The sequence below is a fragment of the Python bivittatus genome, unplaced genomic scaffold (genome assembly GCF_059951505.1).
Source record: "Python bivittatus isolate LINGU-HERP-01145 unplaced genomic scaffold, Pbiv_v1 ctg000810_np1212, whole genome shotgun sequence".
Classification (NCBI taxonomy): Eukaryota; Metazoa; Chordata; class Lepidosauria; order Squamata; family Pythonidae; genus Python; species Python bivittatus.
Genome location: NW_028277111.1, coordinates 3,969,443 through 3,984,656, shown reverse-complemented (window position 1 = coordinate 3,984,656; position 15,214 = coordinate 3,969,443). Strand labels below are relative to the sequence as shown.

At 49.2% G+C, this 15,214-nt stretch overlaps 1 protein-coding gene across 1 annotated transcript; it reads right to left on the bottom strand.

Moving 5' to 3' along the window:
- Nucleotides 1-10,557: 10,557 nt before the first annotated feature.
- LOC103062765 (proteasome 20S subunit beta 9) lies at nucleotides 10,558-14,251 on the bottom strand. Its single transcript, XM_088129325.1, has 4 exons — nucleotides 14,206-14,251; nucleotides 13,801-13,967; nucleotides 11,613-11,754; nucleotides 10,558-10,745 (listed from the first exon to the last, which is right to left on the bottom strand). The coding sequence occupies exons 1-4, from the start codon at nucleotides 14,249-14,251 to the stop codon at nucleotides 10,618-10,620; spliced, it is 483 nt and encodes a 160-aa protein (XP_087985451.1). The 3' UTR covers nucleotides 10,558-10,617.
- Between the last annotated feature and the right edge of the window lie 963 nt (nucleotides 14,252-15,214).

The window sequence follows — 15,214 nt, the reverse complement described above, 5'->3', positions numbered from 1 at the left end:
TTCAGCAATTAAGAGGCCAAAATGTAGAAGTTGAGATAAGCAAATAGTCCTCATTCAGCAACCACTCATTCAGCGACCGTTCAAGGTTGGGGGTTCTCACCGTGGAACCCCAAATTCTATCCAGGGCCACCCATAACTTGGTGGCTTGAGTTGCTCTGGACTCAGTTCATTCCTCGAAGAGGCGAGGTAAGGAGAAAGTGGTCTAATTTATTTATTGGATGAACTGATTGATCGATCGATGGATTGACTGACTGATGTCCTGCCTTTCTGCTCTGGAAAGGACTCAAGGCAGCTAACAAAACTGTGAAAACAAAGCAGAATATTAAAAGCTGAGAACACAGATTAAAAACAACACTAAAGCAGGCGCTGAAATCATAGAGCGTTTAAAAGCTGGGTGGAAAGATGTGTTTGGGGGGCTTTTTGAAAGGCTGGGGGGGCAAAGGCGTCTCCCCAGGAAGGCTGTTCCACAGCTGGGGAGCCACGGAGGGGAAGGGCCTCTCCCCCTGCCGAAAGAGGGGCCCCGGACAGTGGGGGCGTCTTCCCAAGGCCTCTCTGCACGTCTGAACAGCTGATGGTTCTTCCAGTAGTCAAGCCTTAAGATGGTTGGGCCCTCAAAGATTAAAAGCAGCACCTGTCATGGTGCCCGGAAGCAGATGGCAACAGCACAGACCTTTCGATGGATTTTTTGATTGATTATGTGCCATCATGTTGTTTTCAATCCTAGCGACCACACCGTTTTCTCCACGACCTTTCAGTCCAGGCATTCAATCTGACCGCGCTACTTTGCACCCATTAGCAGTCCACCTGTCCCTTTTGCACCAATTGCAACTTCAAGGGTTGCCCCGCTCAGCGCCTGGTACAGTAGTCAAGACAGGGTGTAACCAAGGCTTGAAAAACTATCGCCACATTCCACTAGCTCAGGAAGGGACGCAGGTGGGCACCGGCCTCGTGAGGCCAAGGGGAGCCTTGCCACACCTGCCCCCTCAACTCCTCGGACAGCGGAGGATCGATGCGCCCCCCAGGCTGGGAACGTGCTCTTTTCCATGGCATGACGCAGCTGCAGCCTCTCCAAGATGCTGTTGGAGTCTCAGGCTTCCCATTCAAGGTCACAACATCTGGATAACACACCTGGAGTCCCCATTCTTTTGTTTATAACAGTGGGTAGCCCACCACCCTCCAGGTATTGTTGGAGTCGAACCTCCATTATCCCCGATCTTTACAACTCCCATTGTTCTTTCTCTGGCTGAGGCTGATGCAGCTCAACAACACCTGGGTGGCCACCAGTTGTCCCCTCTGGCTTGGGAAGCTCCACAGGTGAGGAAGCACAAGGAACCCCTCATGTGAGCCCACCGGGGTCCTCCTCTTCCATGAAAGTACAACCCCAGAGTGGTCTCCGGCTCTGCTCGTCTTCTGGCCCCTGAAAGGAAAGCATGTTCTGGGGCACCAACTTTCAGGGCCGTTGATCTCTTGGTGGCCTAAGGGGGGAGCTCTATGCCCTGAAAAAATGAGGAGAAGAAAGTGGTATCAGTGGAGCACAAAGTGAGATCTACATAGAATAGGTGTGACGTACTTCTGATCAGAGGTGATCGGTGATGAACGGGCAAAGATAAGGGGAAATTAGCCCCCAAGGTAGGAGGACGGTCATTTCGATCATAGGGGAAATATTCCTTAGCTTCATGAGGTGGGGCCTGTAGGAGTGGGGTCAGAAAAGTCAGTGTTGGCCACAACCTGGGATCAAGGCCTTGAGCTTTCCGAAGCACATAAAACAGAGCAGGCCTTCGATCACGGGCTTATGGCCAGCATCTTGACTCGTTTTTGTTTGGCCCTAGTGGAAAAACATGCTTTTCTTTCATTTGGAGGGGCCCTTAGGGCCACCAAATAGACGGGGCCCCACCACACTTATGTGCAGGGCAAAGGTTGCAGAAAGTAGTTTTGTGGTTTTATTTTGTCATGCTCATGGTCCTATTTTAGGGCTCACACTATAGTTTCTATGTCTTTCCCTCCTCAATATCTGGTGCCACTTGTCAGCCGCCTTTGCTTTCGAGGACTACAAAAAACCCTTCTTTTTTGCTCTTCTCAGTGAACGGAGGGACAGAGATTAACCAGGATCTCAGTATTCGCTTTCCAAGGATTGGCCTGGCTTATTTCTGCCCCCAAAACCTGTTGATCCAGTCAGTTGGGGTGTGGGGTTTAAATCAATGAGCAGGGCGTCCTACCAGCTTTTATGAACCCTACTTGATAGTTTTACTTTTAACTGCATGTGTGTTTGGAGGGGGGCATCCAAATCTGCAAGACGTTGGGCACGGAGTCACAAGCCAAGCCCGGCCCCTCTTGCACGCGTGAACAGAAGGGGTGGGTTTCCATTGCAACACTGTGCGATGAACGGATGGGTCCCGGGCGCTGCTCTCAGCCGTTTCCTTCTGACACCAATAATAAACCGTGTGTGCCATTTTTTAAAAAAGTTGCCGCTTTTATTGAGCGTGAGCAGCTGCCCACTGTCCCGCGGAATAGGCAGCGTACCAATGTAGGCAAAGAAATGGATAAATGAAATGTGCTGACTTGCGGGGAACGCTACAGCCGCTACCGTGCTTAGAAATATATGTCAAACATTAAGAAGTCACCTCTGCGTTCGACTGCTGGCAAAAGCTGAGCCTCAAGTCAGAAAAGCGAAAGAGGAATGTTTTTCCTGTGCGGCTGGGAGCAAGAAAGCCTCCTTTCCTTCCCCTCCAAACAAGGAAAAATGTGCCTCCAGCAGTCCTTTAATCTCTAATCCCCATAGTTAATTCCAGTGACTTGGTGTCCATGGAAGGGAGCCAAACTGCCTGTGGTGGGGAAAGCATCTCTGGGGCAGCGGCGCCCCCTGGTGGCCATGGAGAGACAGCGCTTCTTTTTTATCACCTGAGTTCCCAGAAAAGGCAGGGCGCATTTGTGGATCTAGTTGGCTGCCATCAAAGGGTCATGTGCTCCTTGCAGGGAGCAGCTGGAAAGTCCCCCATCCAAGGCCAGGATTCCTGTGGCTGTCATGGGTGTCGCTCGCAACCCTTTCCTTCCCAAGCTCTGTTTTTTCTTTTTCCTGTTCCATTTGCAAGGCAGTGCTATACGTGCCGACTCTGGAGTAAGCCCTCCTCAGTTCACAGCACCCCAAATACTGCCTAACCAATAGGACTATTACTTTCCGTGAGGTCGTGTTTCCGTTAATACAGCCCAAGATGGTATTGGCCTTGTTCGCTGCTGCATCACCTTGCTTGCTCAGCTCTGGCTGATAGCCCACTAAGACCCCTAGATCCTTCTCACACGCACTGCCACGCAGCCAGATCTTCCCAGTCCTGTGTTGTGAATGTGATACTTCCCTTTATAGTAACGCTAAGAAGAATTCGATGTGAGAAACCTTCAGCTCTTTCACAACATTGCCTTTCTCAGGATTATTGTATTGGATGAGCCGAGCAGGAATTGTGTTTTCTTTTTTTTTACTTAATTAATTTATTTAGTTAGAAGTCTTACGTGGCTGCCTAGTTATACGTGATAACTCTGGTGGCTCACAACAACATTTCATAAAAACAGAATAAATATAACCAACGGAACCCAGCACCAACATTGTATATCCCAACCACAAGGATGTTGTTCCTGTTAACCAGGAAGTTTTATCCAGCTTCATAATTAGGAAGGTTCCCTTTATTACCCCAAGAGTAATAGCGCGTGTGGTAAATATATACTTGGCCACCACAGTATTTCAGGTTGCTGAGTTTGCCCCACAAACCGGGATTCATCCTCCCCTTCCGTCCTAACAGGTCTACGGTACACTGGGAGGAATGTGGAACCGGCAGCCATTTGCCACTGGAGGATCAGGAAGCACCTGCATTTACGGCCACGTGGATTCTGCCTACAAATCCGGGATGCATCGGGAGGAGTGTCGTCAGTTCACCAAAACAGGCTGCTCGGTGGGGAAACATTCAGGGCTTTCTCATCATCATGCCAGGAAGCTACACCTGTTGAATTTCTGCCCACTGTGCCATGCTCTTTTTTTTTTTTTAAAGAAGCAACCTTAGGATAGAATTAGGGAAGGTCCGTACCGCAAGCTTAAACTTCTTTACGAAGCCCAAGAACTGGAAGGGGTTGTTGTTTGGCTGCCTTCAGACAACATCCTTAACCTGGTTAGGGAATTAATACATTGTCTGAAACCTGTGTGGTTGTGTCCATTCTGGGTTGGTGAGGATGAGATGAAACTATCAGAGCCCCATTTCGGAAGGCAAGAGTGAGTGTCCTGGACTCGCACACGGCCGCGCTTATCAGCGGTAAGGGCATGGTAAACCTGCCAGTCATACTTCAGAGTTCAAGTTCAGTCCAGGTTCCACCCACATCCTCGTAGCAGTCACGCCAGGCAGACGGGATCCAAAGGAGCAGCACAGGAGGGAAAGCGGCTAGGAGCTCTAAGGTGGCCTTCACGGATCGGCGTTGTTCCAGCAAACTCACCTTGCCTAAGCTGCAGCCTAAAGAACAGTAGTCTCTGATCAGGACCAGTGCCAGGAGCAGAAGTCTCAGTAAAGCCAAGCACTCATAGATTCCTCTGTCTTTTGAGGCTTCTCGGATGTCGCCGCTCTCAGGGGTTAAGCGGCAAAAGCTTCCGCTCTCACTCAGACCTTGCTGCATCCAAGGCAGGAATGAGGGGCTGGTTGCTGGCTCAGCATTACGCTGGAGCATTGACAGGACAGAGTGTTTCAGGGAACATATATAAAAGCAAATAGCAGAAACATTGTTGAGTATATCTTTCTATTTATTATCTATCTATCTATCTATCTATCTATCTATCTATCTATCTATCTTTTATATCTTTTTAATATATGTATATAAAATTAAAAGATGCGCCAAATCACAAGAGGTATCAGTATTTCCACTCCCCAACTTTGTGAGATTTTGGTGGTCTTCCTCTAAAATCTGACAAATTGTTGGCATTCCTGCTCAAAATGTCCAAAGATTTTGATTTTTCAGCTTGAAATATCCTCAGATCTCACAATCTCATTGAAGTTTGGCCGTACTGGGAAAACATGCTTTTCTTTCATTTGGAGGGGCCCTTAGGGCCACCAAATAGACGGGGCCCCACCACACTTATGTGCAGGGCAAAGGTTGCAGAAAGTAGTTTTGTGGTTTTATTTTGTCATGCTCATGGTCCTATTTTAGGGCTCACACTATAGTTTCTATGTCTTTCCCTCCTCAATATCTGGTGCCACTTTTCAGCCGCCTTTGCTTTCGAGGACTACAAAAAACCCTTCTTTTTTGCTCTTCTCAGTGAACGGAGGGACAGAGATTAACCAGGATCTCAGTATTCGCTTTCCAAGGATTGGCCTGGCTTATTTCTGCCCCCAAAACCTGTTGATCCAGTCAGTTGGGGTGTGGGGTTTAAATCAATGAGCAGGGCGTCCTACCAGCTTTTATGAACCCTACTTGATAGTTTTACTTTTAACTGCATGTGTGTTTGGAGGGGGGCATCCAAATCTGCAAGACGTTGGGCACGGAGTCACAAGCCAAGCCCGGCCCCTCTTGCACGCGTGAACAGAAGGGGTGGGTTTCCATTGCAACACTGTGCGATGAACGGATGGGTCCCGGGCGCTGCTCTCAGCCGTTTCCTTCTGACACCAATAATAAACCGTGTGTGCCATTTTTTTAAAAAGTTGCCGCTTTTATTGAGCGTGAGCAGCTGCCCACTGTCCCGTGGAATAGGCAGCGTACCAATGTAGGCAAAGAAATGGATAAATGAAATGTGCTGACTTGCGGGGAACGCTACAGCCGCTACCGTGCTTAGAAATATATGTCAAACATTAAGAAGTCACCTCTGCGTTCGACTGCTGGCAAAAGCTGAGCCTCAAGTCAGAAAAGCGAAAGAGGAATGTTTTTCCTGTGCGGCTGGGAGCAAGAAAGCCGCCTTTCCTTCCCCTCCAAACAAGGAAAAATGTGCCTCCAGCAGTCCTTTAATCTCTAATCCCCATAGTTAATTCCAGTGACTTGGTGTCCATGGAAGGGAGCCAAACTGCCTGTGGTGGGGAAAGCATCTCTGGGGCAGCGGCGCCCCCTGGTGGCCATGGAGAGACAGCGCTTCTTTTTTATCACCTGAGTTCCCAGAAAAGGCAGGGCGCATTTGTGGATCTAGTTGGCTGCCATCAAAGGGTCATGTGCTCCTTGCAGGGAGCAGCTGGAAAGTCCCCCATCCAAGGCCAGGATTCCTGTGGCTGTCATGGGTGTTGCTCGCAGCCCTTTCCTTCCCAAGCTCTGTTTTTTCTTTTTCCTGTTCCATTTGCACGGCAGTGCTATACGTGCCTACTCTGGAGTAAGCCCTCCTGAGTTCAGTGGGATTTATTCCCAAACGAATGCGTAGACGATTACAGCCTGCACGGTGCCCATTGCTTTGTTTTCTCGGAGGGAAGCATAGGTAGATGATAGAACCTAAGGTAGTGATGATTATACCCATTTTACAGATGGGGAAGACAGAGAAGCTAACCTCAGGATCATTCCTTCCCCTTCTCCTTCTCCTCTACACTTCCCTCTGCATCCCTAGCCAACAGTTCCTTAACATTGGATCTGTGCTTAGAAATCCCTCTCCAGCACATTCAATTTATTTTTACTAATCCAGAACAGCCAAAATAGTATTTATAATCCTCATGTGCCCCTCAGTTTCATCTGCGCTGTGCAAAGAGGAAGCAAACAGAGAGTCTGCTGAAATTAGGCCCCAGTGATGGTAGAAGAGTCTGTCCTTTCTACACTTATCAGGAATTAAATCCCATTGCAGGCAGACCTTCCTTCTGAGTCAATATGCACAGGAACCGACTGAGAAGCATCAACATCAAGGAATGCAATAGTTGGGTTCACACATCTGGTTGTCCACAGTTTGCTTAACATGGTTTTCTGAATGAATTACACAGGCTGAGTTTAAAAATCCTTAGCATTCCCGGTTTAAACATCAACATAACCGCATCAACCTACAATATGCTGAGCCCAAATTAATTAATCACATCACAGTTTCGTGTGCAGTGTGGTCTTCATGGGAAGCCCTTTGGGCCTGCTCCCCAAACTGCAGACGGAGAGACGACTTGAGGCCCGACTGAGCAGGCTCTGCCGTTCCCCTTTCCCCACAGCCTGGAGACGGAGGCGCCTCCACGGGTCCTGGCTGCAGCCACCTTGGTGAGAGCCCTCAGCTACAAGCACCCGGAGCTCTCGGCCCACCTCCTGGTGGCCGGATGGGACCCCCAGAACGGCGGGCAGGTAGGTCCAGCGGGGGAAAGGGAGGCGTTCAAGAGCCCCGTGGAGAAGAGGCTGCTCGGTGGGGAAATATTCAGGACTTTCCCTTCAGCAAATCACCGTGCCAGGAAGCTACACCCATTGAATTTCTGCCCACTATGCCATGCTCACTTTAAAAAAGAAGCAGCAGCAACCTTAGGATAGAATTAGGGAAGTTCCATACTGCAAACTTAAACTTGTTTACGAACACCAAGAACAGGAAGGGGTTGTTTGGCTGTCTTCAGACAACATCCTTAACCTGGTTAGTTAATTAATTCATTCTCTGAAACGGCAACACCTGGATGAATTGTGCTGATCCTCCAAAGCTAAGCAGGGTCAGAGCTGATGAGTGCTCGGAGGGGGCCACCAGAATTTGAAAACCATCCTTGCAGAGGAAGGGCCAACCGTTTCCATATGGTTAGGAAGAGAATTATACGGACATCCAGGAACTGAACAGAAGAGTCTTTACTTACCTTGGGTCCCCACAACATTTTGAACTAGAAATTAACCAGACGAGCCATTAAAGATTAACGTTAATTAAGTTCCGCATACTGCATACATGTAATTTCCAGGTCTTCAGCTGCCGCATCAACCTACAATATGCTGGGCCCAAATTAATTAATCACATCACAGTTTAGCTGTAGCGTTCCCCGCAAGTCAGCACATTTCATTTATCCATTTCTTTGCCTACATTGGTACGCTGCCTATTCCGCGGGACAGTGGGCAGCTGCTCACGCTCAATAAAAGCGGCAACTTTTTAAAAAAATGGCACACACGGTTTATTATTGGTGTCAGAAGGAAACGGCTGAGAGCAGCGCCCAGGACCCATCCGTTCATCGCACAGTGTTGCAATGGAAACCCACCCCTTCTGTTCACGCGTGCAAGAGGGGCCGGGCTTGGCTTGTGACTCCGTGCCCAACGTCTTGCAGATTTGGATGCCCCCCTCCAAACACACATGCAGTTAAAAGTAAAACTATCAAGTAGGGTTCATAAAAGCTGGTAGGACGCCCTGCTCATTGATTTAAACCCCACACCCCAACTGACTGGATCAACAGGTTTTGGGGGCAGAAATAAGCCAGGCCAATCCTGGGAAAGCGAATACTGAGATCCTGGTTAATCTCTGTCCCTCCGTTCACTGAGAAGAGCAAAAAAAGAAGTCATTTTTTGTAGTCCTCGAAAGCAAAGGCGGCTGAAAAGTGGCACCAGATTTTGAGGAGGGAAAGACATAGAAACTATAGTGTGAGCCCTAAAATAGGACCATGAGCATGACAAAATAAAACCACAAAACTACTTTCTGCAACCTTTGCCCTGCACATAAGTGTGGTGGGGCCCCGTCTATTTGGTGGCCCTAAGGGCCCCTCCAAATGAAAGAAAAGCATGTTTTTCCACTAGGGCCAAACAAAAACGAGTCAAGATGCTGGCCATAAGCCCGTGATCGAAGGCCTGCTCTGTTTTATGTGCTTCGGAAAGCTCAAGGCCTTGATCCCAGGTTGTGGCCAACACTGACTTTTCTGACCCCACTCCTACAGGCCCCACCTCATGAAGCTAAGGAATATTTCCCCTATGATCGAAATGACCGTCCTCCTACCTTGGGGGCTAATTTCCCCTTATCTTTGCCCGTTCATCACCGATCACCTCTGATCAGAAGTACGTCACACCTATTCTATGTAGATCTCACTTTGTGCTCCACTGATACCACTTTCTTCTCCTCATTTTTTCAGGGCATAGAGCTCCCCCCTTAGGCCACCAAGAGATCAACGGCCCTGAAAGTTGGTGCCCCAGAACATGCTTTCCTTTCAGGGGCCAGAAGACGAGCAGAGCCGGAGACCACTCTGGGGTTGTACTTTCATGGAAGAGGAGGACCCCGGTGGGCTCACATGAGGGGTTCCTTGTGCTTCCTCACCTGTGGAGCTTCCCAAGCCAGAGGGGACAACTGGTGGCCACCCAGGTGTTGTTGAGCTGCATCAGCCTCAGCCAGAGAAAGAACAATGGGAGTTGTAAAGATCGGGGATAATGGAGGTTCGACTCCAACAATACCTGGAGGGTGGTGGGCTACCCACTGTTATAAACAAAAGAATGGGGACTCCAGGTGTGTTATCCAGATGTTGTGACCTTGAATGGGAAGCCTGAGACTCCAACAGCATCTTGGAGAGGCTGCAGCTGCGTCATGCCATGGAAAAGAGCACGTTCCCAGCCTGGGGGGCGCATCGATCCTCCGCTGTCCGAGGAGTTGAGGGGGCAGGTGTGGCAAGGCTCCCCTTGGCCTCACGAGGCCGGTGCCCACCTGCGTCCCTTCCTGAGCTAGTGGAATGTGGCGATAGTTTTTCAAGCCTTGGTTACACCCTGTCTTGACTACTGTACCAGGCGCTGAGCGGGGCAACCCTTGAAGTTGCAATTGGTGCAAAAGGGACAGGTGGACTGCTAATGGGTGCAAAGTAGCGCGGTCAGATTGAATGCCTGGACTGAAAGGTCGTGGAGAAAACGGTGTGGTCGCTAGGATTGAAAACAACATGATGGCACATAATCAATCAAAAAATCCATCGAAAGGTCTGTGCTGTTGCCATCTGCTTCCGGGCACCATGACAGGTGCTGCTTTTAATCTTTGAGGGCCCAACCATCTTAAGGCTTGACTACTGGAAGAACCATCAGCTGTTCAGACGTGCAGAGAGGCCTTGGGAAGACGCCCCCACTGTCCAGGGCCCCTCTTTCGGCAGGGGGAGAGGCCCTTCCCTCCGTGGCTCCCCAGCTGTGGAACAGCCTTCCTGGGGAGACGCCTTTGCCCCCCAGCCTTTCAAAAGCCCCCAAACACATCTTTCCACCCAGCTTTTAAACGCTCTATGATTTCAGCGCCTGCTTTAGTGTTGTTTTTAATCTGTGTTCTCAGCTTTTAATATTCTGCTTTGTTTTCACAGTTTTGTTAGCTGCCTTGAGTCCTTTCCAGAGCAGAAAGGCAGGACATCAGTCAGTCAATCCATCGATCGATCAATCAGTTCATCCAATAAATAAATTAGACCACTTTCTCCTTACCTCGCCTCTTCGAGGAATGAACTGAGTCCAGAGCAACTCAAGCCACCAAGTTATGGGTGGCCCTGGATAGAATTTGGGGTTCCACGGTGAGAACCCCCAACCTTGAACGGTCGCTGAATGAGTGGTTGCTGAATGAGGACTATTTGCTTATCTCAACTTCTACATTTTGGCCTCTTAATTGCTGAACCAGCGTCTTGCACGCCAGCATTCACTACAGCGTGTGTGTCAAGCTGTGAGAACCCAGGAATTCAGCCCGTGGTTTCCATTCAGCAACTTTAATGGTTTAAAAAAGCGGAGAGAGAGGGAGAAGGTTGAGAGGCACATTCATTCGTCATAAAATCTGGGGATGGCATCTCCTAAAACAACCTCTTCCTTGACGCCATCTTTGGTGATGGTGACGAGGTAAATGACACCCCCGCTGGAACCGTCCCGGACCATCGCCAGGGCAATCGCTGGAGGAGGGAAAGAAAGAGTTAAAACCTGCCCCGGAGCAGCCGATTGGACCAAAATAAGGAGCCGGGCCCAGAGCTACACCAATCGCATCCAAGAAAAGGTGGCGTGGCCTTCCCCCAAAGTGACCATTTCCCAATCAGCTACTTGGCATCACTTCAAACCACGCCTCCAGGGGGAACTGTCCACTCACCGCATGGCCTGACTTCAGCTAAAAATATAAACAAATTCTTGCCCCTTTAAAAAGGGGAAGCTGGAATTCTGGCAAAGTGTCAATTCCCATCAGTTTCATTTCCAGGAAGGCTCCTGGCCTGGCTGAGGCCTGCATGTTTTCTTAGAAAGCCAAACTGGATTCTGCTTTCGTTTTTTAGACTGCATTATTGCATTTCCAGCAGAGGCTGGACAGCCCTGTGCTGGGCTGCTTCGACTCCTGCCCTGAGCAGGAGTTTGGACTCAAGAATTTATGCTCCTGTGATTTATGACCTGTCTTTTCCTTTGTGAGCTGCAGGCGCTGGACACGGACGTTTTCGTCCGTTTTATCACAGCAAGAGCCTGTGAGCTCGGTTGGGCTGAGAGGGAACGATCGGCTTGAAGTTACTCCGTGTCAGGTGGGGAACTGAACCTGCTCTCCCTGGTCTGTGTCCATCGCCTTAGCCCAGTCTTTCTCAACCTTGGGAACTTGGGGAATCTTGGGAAGGCTGGCTGGGAATTCTGGGACTTGAAGTCCACACATCTTAAACTTCCCAAGGTTGAGAAAGACTGCCTTAACCTTCCACACCACTGCTCCTTCAACCTTTCATGATGTTCTCAATTCATTCTCTATTCATCTCCTCCCCAGCAACCCACAATGGACACAACCACACAGGTACCGTTTTTGGTGAACTGACGACATTCCTCCCGATCCATCCCAGATTTGTAAGCAGAATCCACATAACCGTAAATGAAGGTGCTTCCTGATCCTCCAATGGCAAATGGCTGCCGGTTCAACATTCTTCCCATCGTACCGTAGACCTGTTAGGACGGAAGGGGAGGATGAATCCCAGTTTGTGGGGCAAACTCAGCAAACTGAAATATTGTGGTAGCCAAATATATATTTATCATGCGCACTATTATTCTTGGGGTAATAAAGGGAACCTTCCTAATTATGAAGCTGGATAAAAGTTCCTGGTTAACAGGAACAACATCCTTGTGGTTGGGATGTACGATGTTGGTGCTGGGTTCTGTTGGTTATATGTATTGTGTTTTAATGAAATGTTGTGAGCCACCAGGATTGTCATGTATAGCTAGGCAGCCATGTAAGTCAAATGAATGAATGAATGAATGAATGAATGAATGAATGAATGAATGAATGAATGAATGGCTTGTCCAATATAATAAACCTGAGAATGGCGATGTTGTGAAAGAGCTGAAGGTTTCTCACATCGAATTCTCCTTAGCTTTACTATAAACAGAAGTATCACATTCACAACACAGGACTGGGAAGATCTGGCTACGTGGCAGTGCATGTGAGAGGGATCTAGGGGCCTTAATAGGCTGTCGGCTAGAGCTGAGCAAGCAAGGTGATGCAGCAGTGAACAAGGCCAATACAATCTTGGGCTGTATTAAGAGAAACACGACCTCATGGAAGGTAATATTCCCACTGGTTAGGCTGTATTTCGGGTACTGTGTCCAGTTCTGGGCTCCACATTTTATGAAAGACACGGAGAAGCTGGAGCGGTTTGGCAAGAGCTACGAGGAGGATAAAGAGTACGGTCATGAAATCCTAGGACGATCTGTTCAAGAAGTAGAGATACTTAGCTCCTCATAGAATAGTTACGGGGAAATATGAGAAGACACCCACATGCAAGAGGGGGTGGATGTTCTCTGGTGCTACCGGAAGCAGGACAAGGACCCCCCAAAAGAAAGCAAATTCAGGCTGAGCGTTATTAGGAGGAGATGCCCGAAGGTAAGAGCCTTAAGCAATGGGAGCATCTGCCTGGAACAGGGCGGTCTTCCCCTCGCTGGAGGTCTTCAAGCCAGGTCCTGAAGGCCTCTTGTCCGGGTTGATTGAGTGGGTTCCCACCCTGAGCAGCGGGCTGGGCTAGATGGCCTCTGTGGCCTCTTCCGCCCCACGCGTGTCACGGCTCTACATATGCTACGGTTCAGCATATGGGGTGAACCCAGAAAACGGGTTAATTCAGTAACGAGGTTAATAGTGTAGGGTAAACGCAGCACAAAGGATTGTGACCCACCTTTGTCTTCCTCTGCAGCCTTTTTTACTCTGGCCTTGCTCAGGAAGGAGCAGCTGGGAGGATTTGGGGTGGGGGGTCTGGAAGGGGTGACACTCAGAAGGGTAGGCTCCCAGCACCCTCGGCCAGTCCTCCACCTGAGACTCCTTCTCCTTTTCAGCTGCTGGGCAGCGATGGGCATTTTGCCAAGCTAACACAACAGCTGCGCTCACATAACACCCTTAACCAGGGCAGCTGAAGACCTGGAAATTACATGTATGCAGTATGCGGAACTTAATTAACGTTAATCTTTAATGGCTCGTCTGGTTAATTTCTAGTTCAAAATGTTGTGGGGACCCAAGGTAAGTAAAGACTCTTCTGTTCAGTTCCTGGATGTCCGTATAATTCTCTTCCTAACCATATGGAAACGGTTGGCCCTTCCTCTGCAAGGATGGTTTTCAAATTCTGGTGGCCCCCTCCGAGCACTCATCAGCTCTGACCCTGCTTAGCTTTGGAGGATCAGCACAATTCATCCAGGTGTTGCCGTTTCAGAGAATGAATTAATTAACTAACCAGGTTAAGGATGTTGTCTGAAGACAGCCAAACAACCCCTTCCTGTTCTTGGTGTTCGTAAACAAGTTTAAGTTTGCAGTATGGAACTTCCCTAATTCTATCCTAAGGTTGCTGCTGCTTCTTTTTTAAAGTGAGCATGGCATAGTGGGCAGAAATTCAATGGGTGTAGCTTCCTGGCACGGTGATTTGCTGAAGGGAAAGTCCTGAATATTTCCCCACCGAGCAGCCTCTTCTCCACGGGGCTCTTGAACGCCTCCCTTTCCCCCGCTGGACCTACCTGCCCGCCGTTCTGGGGGTCCCATCCGGCCACCAGGAGGTGGGCCGAGAGCTCCGGGTGCTTGTAGCTGAGGGCTCTCACCAAGGTGGCTGCAGCCAGGACCCGTGGAGGCGCCTCCGTCTCCAGGCTGTGGGGAAAGGGGAACGGCAGAGCCTGCTCAGCCGGGCCTCAAGTCGTCTCTCCGTCTGCAGTTTGGGGGAGCAGGCCCAAAGGGCTTCCCATGAAGACCACACTGCACACTAAACTGTGATGTGATTAATTAATTTGGGCTCAGCATATTGTAGGTTGATGCGGTTATGTTGATGTTTAAACCGGGAATGCTAAGGATTTTTAAACTCAGCCTGTGTAATTCATTCAGAAAACCATGTTAAGCAAACTGTGGACAACCAGATGTGTGAACCCAACTATTGCATTCCTTGATGTTGATGCTTCTCAGTCGGTTCCTGTGCATATTGACTCAGAAGGAAGGTCTGCCTGCAATGGGATTTAATTCCTGATAAGTGTAGAAAGGACAGACTCTTCTACCATCACTGGGGCCTAATTTCAGCAGACTCTCTGTTTGCTTCCTCTTTGCACAGCGCAGATGAAACTGAGGGGCACATGAGGATTATAAATACTATTTTGGCTGTTCTGGATTAGTAAAAATAAATTGAATGTGCTGGAGAGGGATTTCTAAGCACAGATCCAATGTTAAGGAACTGTTGGCTAGGGATGCAGAGGGAAGTGTAGAGGAGAAGGAGAAGGGGAAGGAATGATCCTGAGGTTAGCTTCTCTGTCTTCCCCATCTGTAAAATGGGTATAATCATCACTACCTTAGGTTCTATCATCTACCTATGCTTCCCTCCGAGAAAACAAAGCAATGGGCACCGTGCAGGCTGTAATCGTCTACGCATTCGTTTGGGAATAAATCCCACTGAACTCAGGAGGGCTTACTCCAGAGTAGGCACGTATAGCACTGCCGTGCAAATGGAACAGGAAAAAGAAAAAACAGAGCTTGGGAAGGAAAGGGCTGCGAGCGACACCCATGACAGCCACAGGAATCCTGGCCTTGGATGGGGGACTTTCCAGCTGCTCCCTGCAAGGAGCACATGACCCTTTGATGGCAGCCAACTAGATCCACAAATGCGCCCTGCCTTTTCTGGGAACTCAGCCCTGCCCTGACTTTGGATCTGGTTTTCGGCTCCCTGTCCCCTTGAGATCTTGGTCCCAGCCCAGGAAGGGAGCCTCGGGGATCCAGAGAGGGGAGACGGGGTGACTAACAATTTGGGGGCAAACCAAGAGTTTGTGAACCAGCCAGGAATATGAATCCTTGCAAAAAGTATGACGTCTACTGCTCTGAAGAACATGACAGATGTAAAAAAAAAAAGGACAGGATTTCAGTCATGCCGTTGCAAGGCCTGAATCCCTCCTATTA

Excerpts from the sequence above, each read along its gene's own strand:
- LOC103062765 (XM_088129325.1), bottom strand. The coding sequence starts at position 14,251 with ATGCACAGGAACCGACTGAGAAGCATCAACATCAAGGAATGCAATA. Across the intron at positions 11,755-13,800 it reads ACCCCCAGAACGGCGGGCAG|GTCTACGGTACGATGGGAAG; the intron begins GTAGGTCCAGCG and ends CCGTCCTAACAG. Across the intron at positions 10,746-11,612 it reads TCGTCAGTTCACCAAAAACG|CGATTGCCCTGGCGATGGTC; the intron begins GTACCTGTGTGG and ends TCCCTCCTCCAG.